At 42.1% G+C, this 25,322-nt stretch overlaps 1 protein-coding gene across 2 annotated transcripts in view; it reads right to left on the bottom strand.

Annotated features, from left to right (window-relative positions):
• Nucleotides 1-25,322, bottom strand: part of Ly75 (lymphocyte antigen 75) — a 127,844-nt gene that overhangs the window by 62,714 nt on the left and 39,808 nt on the right. For both annotated transcript variants that reach the window (XM_085834883.1, XM_085834884.1), the window contains exons 14-26: nt 21,919-22,000; nt 20,076-20,144; nt 16,260-16,378; nt 14,748-14,779; nt 14,046-14,221; nt 12,837-12,904; nt 12,484-12,566; nt 11,740-11,879; nt 10,165-10,270; nt 9,523-9,683; nt 5,527-5,656; nt 3,411-3,637; nt 122-287 (exon numbers count right to left, since the gene is read on the bottom strand). In XM_085834883.1, coding sequence (XP_085691009.1) covers nt 122-287; nt 3,411-3,637; nt 5,527-5,656; nt 9,523-9,683; nt 10,165-10,270; nt 11,740-11,879; nt 12,484-12,566; nt 12,837-12,904; nt 14,046-14,221; nt 14,748-14,779; nt 16,260-16,378; nt 20,076-20,144; nt 21,919-22,000 — 1,559 coding nt within the window. The remainder of the gene's footprint in view (nt 1-121; nt 288-3,410; nt 3,638-5,526; nt 5,657-9,522; nt 9,684-10,164; nt 10,271-11,739; nt 11,880-12,483; nt 12,567-12,836; nt 12,905-14,045; nt 14,222-14,747; nt 14,780-16,259; nt 16,379-20,075; nt 20,145-21,918; nt 22,001-25,322) is intronic.

Here is a 25,322-nt window from a genome sequence, read left to right as displayed (position 1 = left end):
CACTATGATAATGACTTTCTTATAATCCCCTAATACAAAAATAAGAGTTTGCAAAACCAAACAGACACAGTTCTCCTACTCGGGATGGGTAAGGGGATGGAAACAGTTGCAATCCACATACTTCCTGGATAGTAGCAAATGGCACCCGGCTGGTTATCTTCACAGTCGGCTGTTTTCCAGAATCCATCGGTGTCTAATATCACGCAGTCATCAAGCTGCTCATTGCTTCCAGCCCAGTTACTAAATTGAAGACGTTTCCCATCTGACCAACCAAAGTTGAGCTCATCCTGTGAGGTGCAGAAATTCGTTTCAGAGACAACATTGACATTATTTCTTTATATTATTTTAACCCATGAGATCAAATGTTTATCAGTTGCATTTTGTACTGTGTTAAGCATTGCCTTAAATGTTTGAATCCTTGTGAAAACCATTTGAGAGGGCCCTGGCATCCTTTTCACAGGTCACTGAGAGTGAGTGAGTGTGGCTGAACCCCCCCCCCCCCCGCCCCTTCATGCGATTAAACCCTAGACTCTGTGGCCCTAACTCTAATGCTGCTCACAGACATCAGAACTGTTTGTTGGAAACCAGAAAGCTAAAACGGAGTGAGGACCACTCTGTGTAGGGAGGACTCTGGAGACAACATGGTATACCTGAAAGAACAGAAAAGAAGGAACCTGTGTGGTTGTCAATCATGGTCCAATCGCTTGTGAGCATTTGATTTGTGAGACTGTCCCTCCAACTTTCCAGCCCTCCATCTGTGAAGAGGCTGAGACACAAGACTAGACTAGTGTAAAACGCAGAACCAGGAGCAGGCTGGCACCTAGAGCTAAGAAATGCTCATTGCCTTAGTCTCAACTCTTCAAGACAGTGCATCTTACTGTTTTCACACTGGTCTCCGAGACAAGGCAGCTTCCTTTTCAGTATTATAGATCAGTCCAGAAGCCTCTAAACACTTGTCTTTAGAACCTGACAAGACCAGATCACCTACCTGTCTTGAGAATGGTTTTATGCAGTTGACATAGGAGTTCTAGGATAGTTCTAAAGTTTTCTCCTGGTACTATGAGGGCACTAGGCCTTAATAACCAATGCTGGCCCGATTGCATTAAAGGGTTAAGCCTTCCTGAGGCCCAAGGGAGGGTCCAAACTAGGAAATGGCCAAACCCAGCACTACCAAATGCTTCATTATTTTGGTAAGGTTAGAGGTTGGATCCAGGCCCTCATGGATGCTAGGTAAATGCTCTATCCGTGAATTCCTAAGCCAATGTGCAGCTTTAAACTTGCCCCCTAGGAAACATAGCTGTACCTACGCTTTGCTGACACTCTCCTACATTCTTCCTCTGGGCTGCATTTGCCACCAGCCTCTGGCAATGGCCTTTGGAGCTTCCTTCCACCACAGATACATCCTCCTGCCCCACCTCTCCGTATTGAATGTGAATCCCCTCATCAAGACTATAAATACCTAAGCTTTTAACATCTACTCTTTCATTCCTCTTGATTTGAACCTGGCTTTTCCATGCCAACACTAGGCTTTTAGCTGCACAAGGGAACCCTGTTCATTTTTCTGTTCTTAGACCCAAAGGGCCTTAAGGAGGGGCAGGGGGCAGTATCTCCTTTGCTGTCCTTTCATGTACAAGCAAATGGACAGGATCCTTGTTTCTCTCTGTCAGGTCTCTCACTTGAGGCCTTGTTTCCCCTGCTCCTTCCTGATAAACACTGCAGTGTCCTGAGTCATGCCTCATCCCTGTCCCAACCGTTGACTTTGAGATGTCTTACATACTTCAGTGACCTATGCTGTGACCCTGCCCTCATGCAGCTCACAGTTGCTATACTTTGAGATCCAGTGAGCATGCTTTATTTCAGGCCAATGTTATTTTCTTTATGAACGTATATAAAAACAACTGTCCTCCACAGCTCCAGGGTCTACGCTCCTGTCTTTCTATACTTCCCTAGCGACCTGTTACTCAAATAAAGGAAAGTTACATTGTTTCTGTTCTGTTTAAAAATCTTCAATTGTTTCCAATATACAATGTTACAATCATGTTATGTTGCAAAGACTTAAGGCAGCTTATGAAAACATAGACAACAGTCACCCAGAATAAGTAACATAAGAAAGAAGGGAAAGAGAACCACCTGTCAAGACTGAAAAGAGAGAGAGAGAGACTAGCAAGATGGCTCAGGGGGAGGAACACTTGTTGCACAGGCCTGACAATGTGAGGTCCCTCCCAGCAACCTGCACACAGGTGGAAGGAGAGACAGATTCCACAAAGTTGCCCTCTGATCTCCGCATGTGTGCCCCCACCTCTCTCTCTCCCCCCCCACACCCTCTTTCTCTCTCATACCCTCACAACCACCACCACTAATAATTAACAACAACAATAATAGAAAATAGACTAAAGAAAATGTTACAATCATGAAGTGGGAAATGAGGAAAATTATGAGACATCACTCTAATTGCTTTAAAGGTAAATCCTTACACAGTAAAATACTAACCCATGTGTAAACTTCTGATTCTTTGATAACAGCGACTTTCCATTAAACAGTGAAATTTTTACTCTACAGCTAGGGCTCACCTGGAACTTGTTCTATAGCCCAGGCTAGCACTGAACTTATGACAATCCTCCTGCTTCAGGCTCCCAAGTGTTGGACAGATATGAAGGCAACACACCTTGATGATAGTAACGATAATACAAGTGATTTTAATTTTTCTTCTTTTAATTTATTATATTTTAAAATGTAAAGTTATATATGTATGTGTGTGTATGATGTGCACATGTCATCATGTGTGTAATGTCTGCATGTGTGTGTGATTTCCAAGTGTGTTTTTGTGATGTGCACATGTGTCTAGGTGTATGTGTGTGATATACATGTGTCTTTGTGTGATGTGCACTCTGTGTGTATGTATTGTGAATGTGCACATCTGTGTGTGTGTGATGTGTGCATGTCTGTGTGTGTTTGTGTGTGTGTGTTGTGATGTTCATGTGTCTGAGTGCGCATGTGTTCATGTACTGGCACACATGGGCCATAGCTCAGGTGTGGAGGTCTAAGAGCAATGTTAGGTGCCAGCCTTTACCTTTGATCTTGTCTGAGACAAGGACCTCTTGTTTGCCTGTGTGTTTTAACTTCTTTCTGCTAACTCTGAAAATAATGGAAAATCCTCCACACTTAACCACACCACACCCTACTGGTGTTGGAGACCTGACAACTTCTGATTCTAGCTCAGTCAACAAAGAAATATAAAAAGAAGTGGTCACTGAGTCACACCCACTTGAATGCTTTTAAAACCTCAAATCTCTCACTATATGTCAAAAGACATAGAAATAGACATTCATGGAGTTAACTGCATACAATTTTAAGATGCTGCTTTCTTCTTAGTCTACGAGAGGAGCTGTCAGGAAGGATGGTAAACGTACATCTTGACTGGAGAGTCCGATCCAGAAGGAGCTGTTGCGCAGGGTGGCCTGCACTGCGAGGAAGGCCTGCTGGTAAGGGTCTGTGATGCTCACCAACCTCATCTTCTCTTTCATGCACTCCTTCAGAGCGCCGTGCCATGTCAGGGGCTTCGAGATGATTTTGTATAGGTTATTTAGATACTTCACCGTTTTCGAAGTGTTCTCCCAGGGCTGTCCGTCTTCAGTCTCTATTTAAAAAGAAAACCAGACCAACAGCTCCTCCCACACACTGTGCAAAGGCAAGCAGGTCTGCCAGGTTTCGCCCCTTCCTGGTTGACTTCAGATATCACTTGACTACTTATTTTAGCTTTTTGTTGAGTGACTTAGACATATCTTGCTGAATGGCTTAGGTAAAATAACTGACTTGGGAACTTCCCATTTCTGAAACCAGGACACTCTTGGTTAGGTGCTTTCATTCGGGAGGAGAAAGCCACATGGGAGGTATGTACTGCTTTAGGGTTCGTATCTAAATAAGGAAGTCATTAGAGCGAGTGGGATAAAGGGCAAAGATTAACTCAGCAAGAAAAGCTTTGCTAAGGTACATGACAAATATGCTTCAGGCTCTCATTATGTAACCAAACCGTCTATTTAAACACTCATTAAAACCTTATCATGGTCAATTAAAAATAATGCAATATATTATAAAAAAACAACAACTGGGTGGTTGCTATTTCATCTTTTCCCCCTCTTACTATGGAGCCCTGGCTGTCCTGGAATTCACTATGTATATCAGGCTGGCCTGGAATTTACAGATTCAGCTTCCTCTTCCTCTTCCTCCCAAGTGCTGGGGTTAAAGGAGTGCGCCACGCAGTGGGGGTGGCTTCTACTTTTGAAGTACATGTTTTACCTTATTTTAACTATGGGAAGGTACAGACTGCGTCATACACAGTGTTTTTTATCATTTCTGTCCGCTAAATTTAACAGTGCTTGTATCAAAACTCAAATCTGCAAAGTGTCTGAATGGAAAGAACATTGAACCCTAGCTTATTAGAGTACTGAACTATGACTTTCATTTCTTGTCAATTCCCTTTTCTCCCTCCCTCCCTCCCTCCCTCCCTCCCTCCCTCCCTCCCTCCCTCCCTCCCTCCCTCTTTCTTTCTTTCTTTCTTTCTTTCTTTCTTTCTTTCTTTCTTTCTTTCTTTCTTTCTTTCTTTCTTTCTTTCTTTCTTTCTTTCTTTCTTTGAGACAGGGTTTCTCTGTATAGCCCTGGCTGTCCTGGAACTCACTTTGTAGACCAGGCTGGCCTTGAACTCAGAAATCCGCCTGCCTCCGCCTCCCAAGTGCTGGGCTTAAAGTCGTGCGCCACCACTGCCCAGCTTATGACTTTCATTAGACAACTATTAATGTCTTCTACCATAGATTTAATTTTTATATTTAACTGTGGCAATAGTACTTGGGGAAAAAACCCCACAGTCTTTATGAGATAATCTACTGCACTATGTCAATATGAACTTGTCTATGCTCAAAATGTAAGATATGTAACTATAAAATTACATGAATTCATTTGTAAGACTTTTGGCAAAAAGGAACCCTATGTATCTAACAGCATAAAGTGTGGTAAATATCTAGGTGACAGTTTATACTGTGAGGGCTAAGGTTATGTTTTAAGTTTTAATTACTGTGCTTAAGAGATTTATAAAACAAACAAACAAACAAACAACGCCTCTAACCTGTAATACCCTGTAAGCCCCACTTGCTCACGATAACTTCCTGAATGCTGGGGCTGATCCCGTAAGATAGCAAGCCATATGTGCTCACTTTTATAAACAAAGTTGGTTGTCCCAACTGCACAGGATGCGCTTGATCACATGTAGGTGGGGGATACATAGGCAGGAAGTACCTCAGGATGTGTGCTTGCCCCCTACTGGACAAAGCAAGGAAGTACATATTCTTATTTTGGGGCTATTGTCTGGAAATCCCATGTATAGACCTGGCCAGTGCCTATCTTCCTGGCCAGTATTTAATAAAGCTTACTTCAAATTTGGCTCGAAAACAAACAAACAAACAAACAAACAAACAAACAAACAAACAAAACGGTGGTAGTGATCTTATTGTTGCCCAGTAAGATTAATAATACCTGAGTATTTCTGACAGAGAGACAAAGAGTGGCGTTCTGAACAGGAAGTAAAATTCCAGGTCCCAGTAAACGGTGACTTTTTGAGATTAAGAATCAAGGCACAGTGGAAGTGGGACTCATCATCAAAGAACTACAAAGAAAGGCAAATATTAGTGTGGTAATGGCACTAATACTCTGAAGATCCTTGAAAGAAAAATTTGGATTTTAAGTTGGTGTTTCTTTTTACCCCACACAAACCAACCAACCAACCAACCAACCAAAAATAAAACAAAACAACCCCCCCAAAAACCCAAAACAACAACAACAACAAAAAAAACCCCACACAAAACAAAAACCTAAAACCAAAACAACAATAATGAAAGACCCAAAACAACTCATGAAAGAACTTATCATGGAATTTCTAAAGAACAACAACCAAAACATGATGGACATTTGAGACCTAGAAAAGGGCAGTTAACTTTAGAAATTAAAAAGTGTTCACATAGATACACATAGTTTAAAGCAGATAGTCTCTTAGGAATAGGGCAAAATCAACTACAGGTATTCTAGACTCTCTGAAGTCAGTCTTGATAATCCAAGTAAGCAAAATACAATTAAGTAATTTGATTAATAGCTGTGGCTACTTTGTGTGTGTGGACATGTTTGGGTGTATGCTCTCCAGCACGTGTGTGGATGCATATTTGCAGTATGTGGGTTGGTTTATTTTTTTTTTCTCAATTGTTTCCACTAAATTTTGAGACAAAGGTCTCTCAGCTGCTGCTCTCTGACTCAACCCAACTAGCAGGAGAGCAAGACTAGGGAATTTCCCCTCTGTCTGCCTCCCCAGTGCTGGGATATGGGCTTATGCTACACACCTGTCTTTTATGTAGGCTTGGGGACCAATTCATGTCCTCCTGTTTGTATTACCCACTGAGACATCTTTCCAGCCCCTTTATGAACATTTTATAATAATAAACTATAGTGCATACTAGAAAATTTGCCTTGGGGTTCATTGTCTACATTACTCATTATGGAACCTTTATATTAAAATAAAAACACCGAGGTGTAGTTCTATTATTAGTATTATTCAGCATGTGAAGCTAAGAAAAGGGGCTGCGAGATGGCTCAGTAGGTAAAGGTGCTTGCAGCCAAGCCTGACCACCTGAGTTCCATACCTGGATCCCATGTGGTGGAGAGAGAAAGCCAGCTCACACCGGCTGTCTGCTGATATCCTCACATGTACAGTGGCATGAACCCACATGCAAACGTGTATGTACACATGCATGCAAAATAAGTAGACATATACCAGGAGTGACAGATTAAAAAATTAAATCACTAAATAAGTGTTAAATGAAAATAGAAATAAAGTAGTTAGAGAAAATAATGAGAAATATCCAAAGGGGGGTATGATCAAAACTTATATAGAGAAAATAGGCATTATTAAATATATTTAAAAGGGGGAGAAGTGAATGAAGAATTCAACGTGAGAGACTGGATAATTTTAAGGAAAACAGAATTGGAAAATATAGATGTACTGTTGATCACTATACGTAAAGGACTGCACTGGAGGTTGGAGACAGCGCAAAGAACCAAAGACATGCATCTGATTTTGTTTTGCACAATCACTAAATGATGGGGATTAGAAAGCAAAACCATATGCATGCTTATTTTCACAGACTTCAGAATGTCAGTGGAATAGACAAGTTCCTTCCTTCAACATTAAACCCTCTAAATGGGCCAGTATGCCTGGAGAAAATTGGATATTGATACTGGTGGATATCGAAAAACACTCATGTGTACTGGACTAAAACTCGAAGTGAATGATTTTTATCCAATTATTATATTGACCCTAAAGTAGCACTGGGACTTAGAGTGGGAAGTTGATCTCAGAAAGATCTAAGTCAGCTTCCAAAGGCATCCAGAGGCCGGGCAAAGGCCTTGAGGTTGGGGGACTCCTTATCACTCAAGAGGAGTCTAGCATTGTGTACACAGTTCCGTCCTTAGCGCCGGTGGGGTTGTAATTCCAGAACATGGACAAGACAGAAAGCTGCATGCTCTGTTTTGTTATGGCAGCATGACTGGAAGAAAGTGTCGTACCAGAGCTTTAAAAAACCAGCCGATGAGCAGAGACACAAACATTCCCAAATGAAAGGCTGTCAAGTCAACCTTGGAACACCAAATACTAATCTCCTCAGAACAATTAGATTTGGTGCTTGAAACATAATCTCTCAGTGTCCTGTGACTTACAATTCCCCCCCCCCCCCCCCGTCAGCCTGATGGGAAAAACTCCGGAATACCATGGACAGAAACCTCCTGAAACCACGGTTCACAATAGATGTTCCTCCCTGAAGAGTTCAGACCATGCAGTTACCTTGACCCAAAAGTAACCAACACAGATGCCTATTGGGAAAAAGGAAAATCCGTATACAAGTCCCCAGGCAACAGCTTTCTAGGTGTGAGTAAGACAGTCAGGAGGAAGCTAGAATGGCATGAATGAGGAGATGCTCTATACCACATTTCCAAATTAGGTGGCTGACTAGAAGGGTCATATTTCCTCTAATATCTGGACAGAATCTCACCAGGAATTTAATTTGTTGTGGCAATCTCAAGGTGTCTGTATAACTGCTTCCAATACAGTGCCCTTCTCCTTCCCTAGTGCCTTATTTCCCATTAATGAGACCATCACCCAGAAATAAAATCTATGCCATTTCACATGTAGGATTTGTTTTGTTTTGTTTGTTTTAGATGGGGTTGTTTTCCGTAGCTCTGGCTGTCCTGGAACTTACTTTATAGACCAGAGATCTTCGTAGAACTCAGAGATCCACCTACCTCTGCCTCTCTACTGCTGGGATTAAAGATGTGTGCCTCCATCCCCTGTAGCTCTGACAGAGAAATCACCCATCACAATTCTGCCTTTTTGTCTAGCGAGAGCCAAGTGGATGGCTCACATTAGGTAAGACATTTATATCGATTTCTGGACGGTCACAAGGCTGTGAAGTAAGTGCTAGGAATCTGTTGCTGTGAAAGCCAGGCCCACCCACCTGGAGGCTGTGGTTCTCAGAGCTTTATTGAGTGGCAACTCACCTACTTAATGTGTGCAGTGTGGAGTTTTGAGTGTATGTGCAAAGTGGACAGCTCTCACTCCAGACAGTGTTAGATGACATTCTCTTTTCTAAAAAGAAGCCTCGCACCTCACGGCATCAGAGCCTCCCTTGCAGCCTCCTCAGCCTTCGGAAACCACTCTTAACTCTAGCTTAATTTTGGCGGAATTTACTTGAACAAAGAAATGATTTACAAATTAGGTCATTCCCCGATCCAGTTAAGATTCAAAAACTCCACCTAGTGTTGTGGCTAGTCAGTATTTAAAGACAGAAAAAAGGAAGCAGTATACAGAAATAGCCTAGTAGCACTCGATATTTGCCTAATTTGGGCATGTCTGAGTACTTAACAGCTTGTGACTGACTTAAGTTCTTGACAGCTATGATTGTCCAATCCTCAGGTAGTTGCCATAAGTACACACTCCTTCCTTAGAGAGCGTGTATCTATTTACATATTAAATAAGGTTACAATTTTCTATGTATATGAACAGTTTTAGATTATATTCTATTAATATTCTGTACTTTGTAAAATGGGGGAACTCTAGCTTTCTTAATCTGCCTGTTTGAATATGTGTTATAAATGGAACTGTGCATTGGGCCACTCCTTTAGTGTTATTTAAAATGTTTTGAGGCAGGGTCTCCTATATCCCAGACTGGTCTCAAACCTACTATATAGATAAGGGTGCCTGAACTGCTGACCCTCCTGGCCCTGTCTCCCATGTGTAGGATTACAGGCTTGTGCCGTGCTACCTGGTTTACACGTTTGCTGGAGACCAAACGCCGGGATCTAAGCATGCTTCAAAAGTACTCTACTGAGCTATAGCCTCAGTCCCTAGGCTACCACTCTGTATCTAGTAATTTCTGGAGAGTCAATCGTTTCCCAGCATTGAGTAAGATGACTGGCATACGACTCACTCACATTCGTTGGTATGCTCAGCCTCCGACCGACCAGCAGTGGGTGAAAGTTGCTGTAGGTCAGCTCTCTGTTGTCTGTCCATCTGTTTATCCTTTCGTAGGCAGTCCAGCGCAGACCAATCCATAGACTAGCTTCCATTTCCGGAAGCAAGGATATAATGAAATCTGTTACAAAGAAATTTTTAGGAAAGCAGTTAGGGCCAGAGAGCTAGACAGCCCTGAGGACCTGGGCTGCATTTTCAGAACCCACACGGTGGAAAGGAAGGACAGACCCCTTCTTGCATGTCATTCTCTGATCGTCACATATGAGTGTGTAAACACACACACACACACACACACACACACACACACACACACACACACACACACACATATACACACACACACAAATAAATGCATAAAAAAGTAAAAAAGCATTTGGATTATCAAGATAGCCTTTTGTCTTCTCTAACGGAAAATCGTTTAGCTGTATGATTTTAGCTTCTCAAAACTAACTTGGCTCCCAAATCATACCAAAGCAAGGTTTCCAGCATATAGCACTTTCCAAGCTGTGCTGAGGCCCTAGTTTATCCCCATTACAAACAAACAAACAAACAAACAAACAAACAAACAAACAAACTGCACGCTTTCCTAGAGATTCTGGTACCTTGTTCACCCCGGCTCAGCACGGAAGGAAGGGTGCCGCCGTAGGAATGACAAATGCCGCTTGCTTGAGAAAACGTAACGGGCCCAGAGTTGACTTTTAGAAAGCACTGTAAATAGAGACACAGAGGAAGCCTCAGCCCCAGACACAAGAAAACCACCAGAGCAGGAACACCTCACCCTTAGCGCGCTGCCGTCTACCTGTGAGATGTGCAAATAAACGACGTGACTTCAAATTCATACTTTCAATATAAACATGTGACGAGCTGTTTTCATGTTATTTATTACACGCATCTTTAAAATGTCTCACTTGTCGAGTGTGTCTCCTGCTTGCCCTGCGGTTTTTGTGTTCGGTCAGTCATATCCTTATCTCTTTTAACTCTCAGAACAAACGAGAAAGCTGAAGCAAGTCAAGCAACTTGACCCAGATGCAAAGCAACTGCCGAGTGGTGAAGTGGTTATCTCGAGCCTGTTCTATCGGAGAGCAAAGCCTGGGCTCTCTCTTAGTCATCGCTCCTAATCTCTGACACATATCTTTTCTTCTGGGTAGGACATTTTAATTCAAGTTTATGTCACTGTGCAAATCAGCATAGATACAGCACCTTTGAAGAACTAAAAAGATTATCCTGTGTTTTTTTTTCCCCCAAGTCAAAACATGGCTGAGATTGTAGGTCAGTGATAGAGCTGCCCCTCCCCCAATCCAGATGGTCAAGATGGTCCCTGCTTCACTGTGGGCCCTTCTGCTGGCAAATCCATCTATCTCTTCCTTTCTATGTGATTAGGAGCACAGATCAGGGTGGGATAGTTTGTCTCAAGCCGTGTTCCATTCTACAATTTTTGTTCAGCCTTCTTATAGGCTGGATGGTTAAAGGAAGTTGAGCCACAAGCAAAGTCACTGGGTGATTTCCAGAAACAGTCCCAGAAGGACGACCCTGAACCCCATGGGAGATGTCCTGTGTTGACTATGGCAGGGCAGAAACAAGGGACTTGCTGCTTTTGAAGGCTTTGTGGGGTCTTCACAGCAGCCTAGACTATACCCGTCTACACATCTTCCAAGTGAGAGAACACTTATGTTAACATGAGGTGACAGTTTCTTCCTAGCATCCCAATGAATCTGTGATACACAGATACAGCTGCAGTAAGGCTCAAGCATCCCCAAGAGGCAAGTACAGAACTCGCCATTCACCAGACCTATTGCATCATCGGTCTCCCATGGGGGCAACATCAAGGTTAAGTACTTTGTAGCACTTATGGGGTCTCTGACCTAAGCTGATTGACAGAGGCTACTTTTAAGGGGGAAAGAAAGCAGCACCCTGAAATGGAGTCACTTTCCTCAGGCTGTGGGGTTAGGATCCAGCCAGTGGATCGAAAGTTATGGTGGGTGCTGGGAACAATGAATACAAAGGCCGGTAGGCATGACAGCTTGAGAAATGACTTTGATGTTGCTTGTGTTTCTGGAAGCAGAGGCCACGTGGGAGGTGCTCTCAAAGAGGGATCTGAGAGGCTGCCCTTCTACCACAGGCTATCCAAGCAGCACCAAAGCAACCAAGGTTGGCACAGTGAACCATTCTCTTCTCACCTTATTTTGAAAAGGAATCCACTTCTCAGTGCACTGTACTTTGGCCGCAGGATCTGGGCTGTATTTCTCTAATGAAGATACATTGTATCTTTCACAGATGAAGGGCAACTTGGCATTACAGTCAGCTCGTTTACTTAAGTCTGAAACGGGAGAGCCGGAATTGTGATGATGAGAATTTTTCATTGAGAGCATTAAAAAAAATGGCTAAAAAAGACAAGGTCCTACTTTATCATACAGTTTTTGGTGCTAGGGACAGTCTGAAGACATTCCTGATAGTTAAAATATATGCTTGGTCTTTACTGGTCATTTCTGCCTCTACTATTTTTCATGTCAAGAGGTTTATATGATAATGATATTGCCTGTAAAACTTACACATTTGATAAAGCAACCATATGTTAAGCCAGAAAAAGGCGGGGTGAAACAGGAAGAGAGCTGGCAGGGATGTCTAATGAGGGGATACAGAGCTACTGCCTGCTCGCCCCTGCAAACGTGTCTGTCTGCTTATCAATTATACAAGCACTAAGCTTAGTCTAAAAGTAATAAAAGATAAAAGACCTGAGGAAAAATGAACTGAACATATCCACATTGGAAAGAGCTTCTCTTGGCAATTTGAGCTACTGTCATCAATGGTAAATTAAGAAGAAACCACTGGACGTTCACTGAGAAGGAAGACAGATTTAGGCAGTAACTGAATATGAAGTTCAGATTACACAGTCAACATGGAAGAGTCAGAATGAAGTTTACCAACAAGCCACGTCTTGGCTGACATGTGCAAACATTCATCTCCAAATGTCATGGGGAAATGGTGCCACAGGCGGCGGCGCGAGCTGAAAGGAAGGGGGCGGGGTGAGAACTTGCAGTGCAATTACGAGTCCTCTACATCTTCCTTACCCTAAATCATCTTAATTATCAACTTAATGTTAACGTTATCGTTTTTTAAGCCACTCCTTTGATCCCAAACATGCAGAGAAATCTGGTTTCTCAAATGTATGGACTAATGTTTAAAACTTTAGGAGTCGTAACCTCCTCGCACAGGGGAATGGGGACTGCTTCTTTTGTGATAAATTGATCCAGTTGGTATCTAAGGTGTCACATACCCTAGAAAGTAACGATCAATTGGATTCTCGCTCGTTTTCACCCACCACTTCTGTTCCTCACCAGAAATCTGAAAAGAAACCACATACATGTGCTGGATACTCTAGTACACTTTTCATTTAAATATTTTGTTTTATTGTAACCACAAAACCACAAAAATCTCCCAAAACTCCATTACTTGGTTTCAAAAAATAATATACACTGGGATCTTTCATCAAAAATAATCAGACATATCTTACTTTATATAGCCATAGGTCCTATTTTGGATACAGAAAATTACTGCTATAATCATTCATATATATATATATATATATATATATATATATATATATATACACATATACACATATATAAATTATATATACATGTATGTATATACACATATATAGAGAATATATAATTGGATCAATGTATTAATTGTGCATATAGTGTCTTATTATGGTTAATTATAAACTTTAGACAATACTAATTTCCCATCCAAAGGCTATTCTGCAATTTTATTTTATTTTCTACTAGTAGAAACAGAAAGTTAAAAAGTAAAAAAACCCATGATAATGAATAAGGATCATTTATATTCTCTACTGATACATATCTATCAAGTTGATATTTAATATCAGTCATGTAAGCAATTCTCTTTAGCCTTTCTAGCATGATTTTGGATGCTGTGAAGCCCATTGTATTTTGTATGAGGATTTAATCAATCTCTCTCTCTCTCCCCCTGTATTCTTCCCTCCTACTCTCCCCAAGCCCTCCTCTGTCTTGCTCTACAGTTCAGGATGATCTGGCCTCAAATTCACAACTTTGCTGTCCCAGCCTTCCAAGGGCTGAGATTATAGACATATACTAACTTGCATGGTCAAGTTTGGGCTTTATAGTCTTTAGAAATATTAAGTGAGATATTGTATAAATAATATGTGAAATAATAAGTGAAATAAATATAAATATAAAGAATTAAAATCCATTTGTTCGGCTGGAGAAGTGGTTCAGTGGTTAAGAGCACTGGCAGCTCTTCCAAAAGATCCAGGTTCATTCAATTCCCAGCAACCACACACTGGAGCTCACAACCAGCTGTGACTACTGCTCTAGAGGACAGTTCTAGGGGGTGCCCTCTTCTGGCCTCTACAGGCACTGCATAAACACAGTTTAGGCAAATACTCATATACATAAAATAAAAATAAATAAAAATCTCAAAACACATCTGTTTATATTACATTTGCTAGTTTGTTTTTGATAGCTTTTAGTCCTGTGAACGATGTTATCGTGGCAAGAAAGCTGTGATTGCTAGCACAGTATAAGACGGCTTCTTCGTAGTTTAAATGGGGATCAGCAACAAACCAGTATTCACTTCCTTCAATTATAACTGGGGGCCCATGAATTCCAGTGCGCTCTAAAGAAGAAAACAGAGTTACAGTTGTGATAATCAAACATAAACGGCTAAGCATGGGGTGTTCAAAATGAATGATACATAGTAACCACCCCCACATAAGTAAATGGCCCCCCAAAGGCCTGATGCTTCCCTGCCCAAGATTCTGTTGGCAGGTGGAAGAACCATCAACCGGGAGGGCCTAGTCGGAAGTCTGGTTATGCTGGACTGTGCCCCTGGTGCCTCCTTTTTCTCTGTCACTGTCCAGCCACCTTGAAGTGAGAAGCTTATTACCTCACTGCTCCCTGGAAAGGATACCTTGTATCACTACAGGCTACAATGTTGCAGGCTACCAGTGGAAACATCAGTTGTAAGACAAAAAAGAAGCTCTTGTCTCTGCTACCTCATCCCATCCCACACATATACCACCTCTGCAGCCTGCTGGCATTTTACAAGAGAGCATGAGAAGAAAGTAGCAATTAACAGCAAATGACATGCATTATCCCAAAAGGTTCAAACTGAGATGCCTACATTTTGATGCTCAGCTTACCTGGATTATACCAGTCTGGCATCTGGGGAGTGCTACCTAGGCGAGAAGAGAGCAGTGGCTTATGGTTAGTCCTGGATCACAAAGCATGCATCCTGTAAATGGAGACACTTAGGTGATGGGAAGCATCGGGGAGGCTCGTTCATTTTGGATCAAACTGGTTCATGTCCAGTTGAAAACACCAAAGTGGGATTTCTTAGGGTTTATACGAATGCTTGCTTTAGTACTGACCTTTAAAAAAGGCAGACCTATTAAATGTTAATTAAGTATTGCTAGTAGCCTGGGGTACGCAGCTCAATGGTAAAGCACTTGCCTTGAATATGCAAGGCCATGGGTTCAATCCCCATGATGAGAACAGAAAGAAAAACTTTTTGGCTTTTAGTTTGTATTAAGGAAGTCGCACACACACAAAAATATAGCCATCAGATGGGAAGCAAAAATAGTGAGATTCTGTAGCCGTCACACACACACTCCAAGGGAACTCCAGCAAGGAGTAAAATTACATCGAATGGAGCCTGAGACTCTAGCCTATAAAAGTGGAGTGGATTTTCACCAGTTGCCAAGATGGAGCTGGGAAACATACAATGGCATAGTAGTGACTTCTTAATGAAGACTAAACAAAGCTGAGAGGAAAATAAGAAAGTCACTCGGGAGTTCTGAATTGAAATGGGAAAGACGGCATGCTCGGTAGAATTCTGGGCTTTGGCACTGGGTGGCCAGATGTCCATACACACTTTGCCTCTGTCATACCCTGGATCAGATCCCTGACACCCGAGCCTCCAGTTTCTACTCTGTGAAAGAGAGTCTCTACTTACAAAGGCTGTGAAGATCACACCATTGTGCCTAAGAGGCACCTGGACATTGGTTCTCACAGAACTCCAGTGGCTTCCCACCCCATTTCAATCCAGCTGCAGCCACACTGATTTCAAATAAATACGTACTTTGCTTAATCTTAGAGCATATAGGGTAAATGTGTTGGCCCTAATTTCATGTGGTCTTGGGACCCAAAGCATTGGGTTTTCCTCAGAGCACTGCCTACATATATCAAGTGTGTTCAGTTTTCCTCTTTGAGACAGCTCTCTTCATTTTGGATAGTTTTTACCAATAGCGCTGGAGCCCAGGCTGACATCCAAGTCGGGCAATCTTGTCTTGGCTGCTACGTGCTAGAGTCTACAGGTGTGTACCACTATGCCTGACTTCCTCCCTCCCCCCTCTCTCCCTTCTTTCCCTCCCTCCCTCCCTCCCTCCCTCCCTCCCTCCCTCCCTCCCTCCCTCCCTCCCTCCCTCCCTCCATCCCTCCCCTTTCTCTTGTCATAGCAGGTTCTACTGTCATTTTTAACTGGTTTCTTGAATTCAAATTTACATCAACTATTAGCATCTTGGAGTTCACTGAAAAATCACTTCTAAATTTTACAAGGACCTGCCCAATTTTGACCTCTGCACTGCTGCTTCGTTCTTCCCAGAATACCTTCTAGGCCAGCATTTGCAGCGTTTGAGGCTGGGGGAAGCAGTGACTTGCCTTTTGGAATCTGGCACACCCACTCAAGCTTGGCATCACAAGCAAAAGGTTTCCAGTAAGCATAGTCCTTGTCCTCATAGAGATGCCAGATTCTTCGCCAAGGTACATCAAGGACCTAAGGGGTGAAAAGGATGGTGGGATATTCTGAAACGGTTGCATTCCTTTCCCAAACGCTGGAAGCTATGGCCTCCACCTCTTCTTTAGTTCCAACACCTACCATACTTATGAAAGAATGGGACATTGAACAGTAACTTAACAGCTCGGTTTTCCAAGTGACAAAGGAAACAAAGGTTGAATTTATGTCCAAAATACTAATTGTTGTCCTCTTTTTTGATGACATGACACTCTCTCTTTTGCATTTTTCCCATTTCTTTTTACAACGAAACCTTTTCCTCATATGCATTCATTGTACTCTGTGTTGTAGAAGGACAGTTTTATGTTTGTATACATTACATGCTGAGCATCCTGCACTTTTCAAGTTTGGGAGAGACTAAAGTAGTATCCAAGCCAGACTATATCCAGAAAGTGACAGCGACTCCTGGGCCCAGCAGCGCAGGCTCCGGCTTTGGTGTTGCTGTTCTACTTGTAGGCTGTGTGATCAGGACGGGAAAGGAGTGTTGAAGGCGCGAGCTGGGAGGAGCCGCCATCACTATTACGATTCTTTCTCTCTTAAGGTCAGATTTATGAGTATTGTGGTGAGAAAGGCATGAATCTCTGAACAGGAGACCAGGGCCCTAGTTGGCACCTCTTCTGTTGATTTATTTTATTTTTGGTAAGTTTAAAATCTCTCCACACGTGGAGGCCTATGTACCTTTCAAGTCCAGTTCATTGCATCAGTGTTCTAGAAAATTATGAACAGCACATTAACTTCTCTGAGGCTTGTACCTGTGCTGAGTTGTAAATCCTTTAAAGTGAACCTATGCAGTGACAGCTGCCCACGAGAAGAGTTACTCTGAAGGCAGCCTTCTTTCTGGTTTCATTTGCATTCATCATGCATTTCTGACCCTTTCTCGAGTTATGACATGAAGGCGTTACACACATATCTCTTCATCCCTTGCTTTCTTTTACTTTCTATGATTTCCTAAAAACTACTTCGTGGCTTTTTTTTTTTTTTTGCATTCATTTTCCCCCTTTCAGCCCTGTTCTCCAGATTTCAACTTACTGTCGCGTATGTCTTATACCTATGCTGCATTTGAACTAGTTAACCACAATATATCATACCCTTTGAAAAACATTGCTTCTTCTGCCTCTTTCCTTCCTTCCTTTTTCCTTCCTTCCTTCCTTCCTTCCTTCCTTCCTTCCTTCCTTCCTTCCTTCCTTCCTTCCTTCCCTTTTCTGAAACAGGGTTTCTCTGGGTTACAGTCCTGGCTGTCCTGGGACTCACTTTGTAGATAGACCAGGCTGGCCTGAACTCAACAGAGATCTGCCTGCCTCTGCCTCCTGAGTGCTGGGATTCAAGGTGTGCACTCAGGCACCCAGCTTTCTGCCTGTTTCTATGAATATCTTACCAGCAGAATAAGGGGCAGAGGAAGCCCTGAGTGAGTAAAGTCCTGAGGGAATGTGTGCTGTTGACTCGGCAGTTGTGGATCCCAAAGCCTTCACCAGGGATAAGAATGTAGATGTTGAGTGTGCAGAAAATGTCTATCATAGTTTTTTCCCTTGGGAATTTACAGCCTGAGGATTGCTCGCCTAGAGACGGCTCCTACTGGATTAGCTGAGCCTGTCTCCTTGTTTAGCCATGTGCAAAAAACCCCGCCTCTCAGGTCAAGTCTATATAATAAACAATGTAAACTTCAGAGGTCCTGTGGTTTCTCCAGCAGAGACTCCAGTCCTCCAGTTCCCAGCCTGTATGTGTGTCTGCATGTCTATGTGTCTGTCTTTTCTTCATTCCTTCACCACCCTGGCCAGGTCCAGCCCTGGAGGTAGATGTGCTAGGACGTGGTAAAATAGCACAGGGGTAAAATGTCATGGATCAGGACATGTGTGGGTGTAAGTTTGACTTCTGACACATCTAAGCTGGAATTTCATTCTCAACTTGATGGTTACAGTCACTGCACCTACTTCACAAGATTGTGTATATTTAAGCTCCTACCCCAGTGCCTGGCTCATAAGGGATCTATAACTAATCGATACTACCCTCGTAAGACCATTACATTTTCATTCTTACAATAAGCCCTCATTGCCTATGCCTTCTTGTTCACCTATTGGAGCCCTTAGCCAATGGTATCAGAGCTTATTGAACTGTCTATCTCTTGCTATGCTGGAGTCTTGTGAAGAACCCTACCACTGGTACCTTCCACCGTCTTGATGGGCCTCCCAGACCCATCACTTATAAAATGGATAAACAGATGGATTCTGTAAGACATGGCTCGTGTGTTTGTGATAGTTCCCAGTCCTAGCTGCTGTGCCTTGGAAATGTCTCTCAAGATAAATCTTCCTCACATTCTTGGCTCACAGTCACCATCTTGGCTCATTTTATCTTTCCTCAGTTTTAAAAACATCCTTGTTGCCTATGGAAAATAAACCAAAGCAAACCATCCAAACAAAAACTCCCGCAGAAGTCCAAGCACCTTAATTTGACAGCAACCTGATTTGACAACACTGTTTTTAAAAATTAATTTGATTATATGCATACAAGGGTCCTACTTGCATATATGTTTCTGCACCACCAGAGTGCCTGGTGCTGGTGGAGGTTGGAAGAGGACCATGGATCTCCTGTACTGGAGTGATGAGACATCAGGAGGAAACCCAGGTCCACAGCGCTGGAAGAGCAGCCAGCACTCTAAGCCACTCCGCCACCTCCCCATCCTTTAAGGACTGTCTTTAGTGTAATTCCAAATAAAACTGGATACTTCCTGCTCTTCTCACTGTTGATAAGACCTCCACTTGTATTCTTGCACTACTGCCCATTAGAAAGCCTTGTCCTGTTGCTCCTGCGTAAACTCTGGTCATCCTTAGAGACCAAGGCCAAATCCCAACTCTTTCTGGACAGACCTGAGCGGTCACTTCCCCTTTCGACTTCTCCTCGGCTATCTTCCGCCCACTCTTGAGGCACCTTACTATAGAATGACGATAAAGCTGTGGTTTTTAATATAAATGTGGAGAGCTTTTGTTGCCCCTTATAGCAATTTGTTGCTTATAGAAATTTGGCAAGTACTTGTCACTGGGCTCGGAGGAGGAAGCAGGATCAGATAAGAATATTCCTATCTGGGCTAATGCGAGGATCAAGGTGGACACAGCCAAGGAACAAGTGACTTCCCCTTTGTCTTGGCAATCCTGCTAAGCCCCCAGACCCAGTGACTCTGGGACTTTTGCTTATTGCCTTGTTTGATTACTACCTGCTGTGATCTCTTTGTTCTTTGCCCTTGTTTAATCACTTTGTCTTTGATCTAAGGACTGACTGTTTTCTGCTAGTACTGAGAATGGTGTAAAAGCTGGCTGGGAAAAGTTAAAGGTGCTTCAGCCTCAGCACTGGCTGGAGTCGTGTCATAATGTTTCTCTAATTGTCATTTTCTTTGCAGTCCTCACTCCTGCACTCCAGACCCCGTTGACTGACTGAGCTGGCTTGGTTCTTAAATTAAGTGTAAGTCAGACTGCTTGGGTTTGCTTTCCACAGCTCCTGTAATCACCACGCTCCATGGACAAGAGAGATTCTAGGAACGTTTTGCCTGAGCTTACGTGATGCCAGTTTTGGGTGCAGTGAGAAGGGTGAGCTCAAGGAGTCACATAGGTTAAGCACGAACTCTGTCTCTGAGCCCTGATGTCAGTCCTGGGATTTTATTTTTAATACTGATTTTAGAGTTGGTACTAACCTTGATAGCAGCACAGTCTCTGATGTCAAAATCCTGTTGAAACTCCGGCTCCATCATCACAGCAGACACCTGAGAAGATAAGTCAGCCTTGAGAATGTGGGCTGACACAATATTTGCAACTTCCATACAGTTTAGGCAGCTTCAATATTATATATATACATATATATATATATATATATATATATATATATATATAATGAAAGCATTTCATACTTTGTGAACGATCTGGATGCCAAGTCATGAGAGGCCTCGGGGACTGCAGAAGCACCCTTAGTTTCCCATTAAGCCACAGTCTCAGAAGTGGGGTTGGTGGGGCATTAAATCACCCCCAGGGCCAGAATCAACAGCTCAAAGAGCCTTTTTTAGTATTTTGAGATGTGGTATATAAAACTCCCTTGGCTGGTTGATATTTACAGGAGGCCTCTCATGAAAGGGGAGAGGGAAGGAGGGGCAGATGGGGGTGTGAGGGAGAAGGACTGGGAAGAGAACAGGGGGAGGAAGCTGTGATCAAGATGGAAAGTAAATAAATAACTCAATGAAAAAAGGAAAAAGAGAAAAATCTGTAAGAATAGCTAAGAAATTCTTATCCCTAGGATACTGAATCTTGTCCCTATTTTTTCCTGTAAGAGTTTTGATACCAAGGGATATTTCGAAATGCCAGTTTGTCAATATGTAAAAGTCCAGTAAGTTAAACACACACACACACACACACACACTCACACACACACTGCCACGTAAAACCTCTTTAGATGAGATAAACAGTCAACAGTCAAGTATTATTCAAGGTTCGACTATTACATTGTAGGTTCGACTATTATGGCTAATACAGATATTTTTCACTATATAATTAATGCTTTTAGATGATACAAATAACTATTTCCCACTATTAATTGATAATAGAAATAAACACAGAGTAGCACAGATGAAAGCTTTGGAAAATAATTTGTACTCTCCAAAGATGGCCAGGATGTCAGAATATCTCCTTTTTTTAAACTCTATGTAGAGACACTAAATATACACATTTTTAAAAAGGAACAGTAAGTGGAGTACGTGAGATGGCTCAGTGGGTGAAAGTACTTGTGGCCAAAGCTGATGAGCCGAGTTCAAGTCCCCAAATCAGCATGGCAGAAGGAAAGAACTGACTCCGGAAAGTTGTCCACTGACCTCCGCTGCCCTGCCCCCAAGGCACACACACACACACACACACACACACACACAATAAAAAAGTAAAAATAAATAAATAAAGAAAGATGAATACTTTGTGTCTTCCTTCTCACATCCTTTAAGTAAATCTGTTTCTATTTCAAAACATGTATGTAAATAAGGCTGTTATGGTTTGCAGATGGATATTTGCCTTTTTAATTGAGGTAAAACTGCTAATGTCCTTACGATGTTTTAAAGAGTACACTCGTCGAGCCACCGAATCTAGTCAGGTAGCATACAGGTAGCATCTGCATTTCCTCTGACAGTGACCACAACGTGGTGAGAACAATGTGCGGTTGTTAACTATGGTCCCACATGGCGCATCGGTAGATCTCTTGAACTTCTTGATTATCTAAATAAAATTCTGTATCTTTTGACAAACCTTTCCCCTTCCTCGGTCTGTCCCAGTATCACATCCCAGCATGCTAGTATCAATATGCTGTAGCTTTCTCAGGTAGAATGACATACTTTGGTGGAATTACATCCCCAGAGTTGGTGGAGACTTCTTTGACTAACCAGGGTCTTCCATAGTTCCATACAAATTTTAAATGTGGGTGTCTTATTTAACAATGAATTTACTTGTTTTTAAAAGAAACACTACTTCCATGTTTTTTTTTCCAACATGAAAGTTGTAACTTACTGGTGTCCGGTCACTCCACTGCCAGGACCCTTGTAAATCAGGGCTTCTCTTATTCAGACCAATCCACAACCAACGCTGCCCACTATGTTAAAAAACAAAAACAAAAACAAAAACAAAAACAAAAACAAAAAAGGAGGCAGTATTAGAAGTTTAGGACAATACCTGGTAAACATACTTAGCACTCACATGTTTTAAAGCGACTGAGTCACCTGTGTGTATTCAGGAGTTTGACACCAACAGAAAAGACAACCTTAAGCTATACAAAGAAAGAAACAAAATAAAGCTCTTATCCCGGAGCAGCCATAGATAAGGTACCATATGCTTTTTTACTTCATTTACTTATTTATTCATTCATTCATTCATTCATTCATTCATCCTGATTGCAACGCCCTCTTTCTCCTCTCCTGCCAGCCTCACCCTTACAAATCCCTCCCCACAAGGTATCATATGTTTAAAACTAAATTTTAAGTTGTCTTCTGTGTATGAAAGGCAAAAACAAAAAAACAAACAAAAAACAAACAAAAAACCTATTCTGCTTTGGAATTTTTTTTTTAAGATTTATTTATTTATTATATGAAAGTACACTGTAGCTGTCCTCAGATACGGATGGTTGTGAGCCACCATGTGGTTGCTGGGATTTGAACTCGGGACCTTCGGAAGAGCAGTCGGCACTCTTAACCACTGAGCCATCTCACCAGCCCCTGCTTTGGATTTTTACATAGAAACTATGATCGTTCTAAGTTCTTACTGCAATGTTTCATATCAGGCAACATTTTCAGATAGAGTCAGTGGCAATAATGGCCGTCTGCCTCTGTCTTCTTTTTCTAGACTTGGAATTACAGATGTTGTGAGCCATGATGTGGGTGCTGGAGATCAAAGCCGGGTCTTCTGTAAGAGCGACAAGTGCTCTAAACCACGAGTCGCCACTCCAGCTGCTCGTCTTGTTTTTGAGATGGGGTGGGGTGGGGGTCATGTGGCTGACAATGGCCCTCAGCTCCCCATGTGCAGTCAAGAGTGACCCTGCAGTCCTCATCCTCTTGTCGCCATCTCCTAAGTGTTGGGATTAGAGGCATGAAGACACCATGTCTTATGTGAGGCTGGCACTTGGATTCTGGGCTTTGTGTGGGTACTTGATGAAGTGACCTACATCCCCAGACCAACAATGGCATTTTAAAAACAATGTCTAGGGGTTACGGGTGTAGATCAAAGGTGGAGCACTTGCCTGTAATGTTCATGGTCCTAGGTTCCATCTCTCTTTCTCTCTCTCTCTCTCTCTCTCTCTCTCTCTCTCTCTCTCTCACACACACACACACACACGCACACACACACACACTTTATAGCACTACCAAATGTCTTCTCTTTATGATGCTAAATAAGCTATTTGGTTCAAATTTAATTAAAGGAGAAATTTAAATACTTTAATTCCCACTGTCCGGTAATTTTAAAGTAAGCAAGTAGTCATTTTTTAAAGTCTAAATAGAAAACACTTAAATATTATGGTATTGTATTTAATACCATTAGCTTTCTATGTCTGTGTAATAGCACTGAGCTGGGTACAGTGATGCCTCCTGTCAAACAGAAGATATCCCAGCCAAGTTCCAATGTAGGACCCAAATTGGGTCCAATGTAGGACCCAAATGCAAAAATAATCAGAACACATGAGCCCACGGGAGTTACCAAAGGAAGTGTGTAAAGTCTACACATTATCAAACTACAGCACATAGAGAGGTCACAAAGGACTGCAGTGTACAAACACTTCCTGAGGTCGGAGGAAAGAGTCTTCAAAGGATGGCTAATATTTCTTTGGAGCAAGAAATCCAAGCACTTACCATTCCTTAAAACCTAGACTCCTCAGGCTTAAATAAGTAGCCAAATTCTATACTTTTAACTTAACTTTGTGTTGGGACATGGAACAATGGTATAAGCTCAGCACACATATACATGCATATAAAACATATACATAAATATGATATAAATATGCTATACATATGTGAATATATAAATATAGACACATATACATAATATATACATAAATATAATATGAATATATATTTCAGAGAATGTAGGACCCAAATGCAAAAATAATCAGAACTGTTTAGCTTTGAAGATTATACAAAATATATAGAAGGTACAGCTATAAAGTTATTGAGAAGTATAAGCCTGAATATTTTTATGAATTTTTTTCAGTGAGCTAAAGTACCAACCTAACTTTATAGCATCTTCTTACTTTTTAATTAAATAACTGCAGCTGGCCATGGTCACACACACCTATAGCCTTAGTGCTTAGATATAGAGCCGGAAGGAGGACTGGCATGAAGCCAACGTGGGTCAGGTAGCCTGTTCCAGCTCACTCGGAGCTGCACAGCAGGACCTTGTGACAAGACAAGACGAGATAAAACCAAACAAAACAAAACAGCAAAAACCAACAACAAAACCCCACATGCTTTCTTTCCTTTTCTCAACGTTCCCCAATAGTTTAACAACAGTCAGTATTTTCTCATGTTTTCAACTTGTTTAACTTAGAGAATAGGAGAAATATATGACAGCATTTGCTATGCTGTTATATTTGTGGAAAATAATCACTAGTTCGCAGACCTGATGAAATCTAGTGGAGATGATTAAGTCCAGTTTAAATCCAGCAGCTATAAGGAATTCCCAATTCTCAGCTGTCTCTCAGCTCTCTCACAGCCTTCCTGCTGTATCACAAGTCCCCAAACCACAGGGTCTAGACAGTGACCACACACAGGTCACCTGTCAACAGGTGGCAAAGGCAGAGGGGCTAAGTTTTCTTCCTCAAACTCACATGACAATGTAACTATTTCTTCCAAGTCTTTGCTTATTATATACTTTGGCCTGGGAAATTCCCTAATGTATCCTTTAGAGTATTTATCTTATTTAGTAACAGTTTGTTCCTCATTTAGGAAGAAAGACCAAAGTTCACTTGTCGCCTAGATTCAAACAGCTACCATTACCCCTAGGCTTTGCCATGGTCTCTGCCTATCCTTCCAGGGCCCCTGGGTCTCTCACCCGTCTCCTAGCCAGCAGTTCCCATCCTCTGACAAACTTCTCCACTTTAAAGTTTATTTCTGAGTCCTCGGCTGAAGACCGGAAGGTGGCTTCTTACAGGAAGGGTTTGCTCGGTTGTTCAATATCTCTAACCATCACCGCTTCCAGAGAATGAACCCCACTTCAATCCTGACTTTAGTTTTCAGCTGCATTTGAAGGGCTTCCCTAGAGCGTCATAAATACAGAGAACAGTAGGTACTCATGGTGTGTGTGTGTGGGGGGTGGGGCATGCATGGGGGAGGAGGGTTAGAGGAGAAAGTAATTTCTGAATTTCAACTTGTTTATAGAGTTTTACCTCCCTTAGCTGCTGCCAGATAAAGGAAAAAAAAAAAAGCTGG

This window comes from Mus caroli, unplaced genomic scaffold (assembly GCF_978045245.1).
Source record: "Mus caroli unplaced genomic scaffold, Mus_caroli_1 scaffold_2, whole genome shotgun sequence".
Classification (NCBI taxonomy): domain Eukaryota; kingdom Metazoa; phylum Chordata; class Mammalia; order Rodentia; family Muridae; genus Mus; species Mus caroli.
The sequence above is the reverse complement of the archived record's forward strand: the minus strand, read 5'-3'. Positions and strand labels throughout refer to the sequence as shown.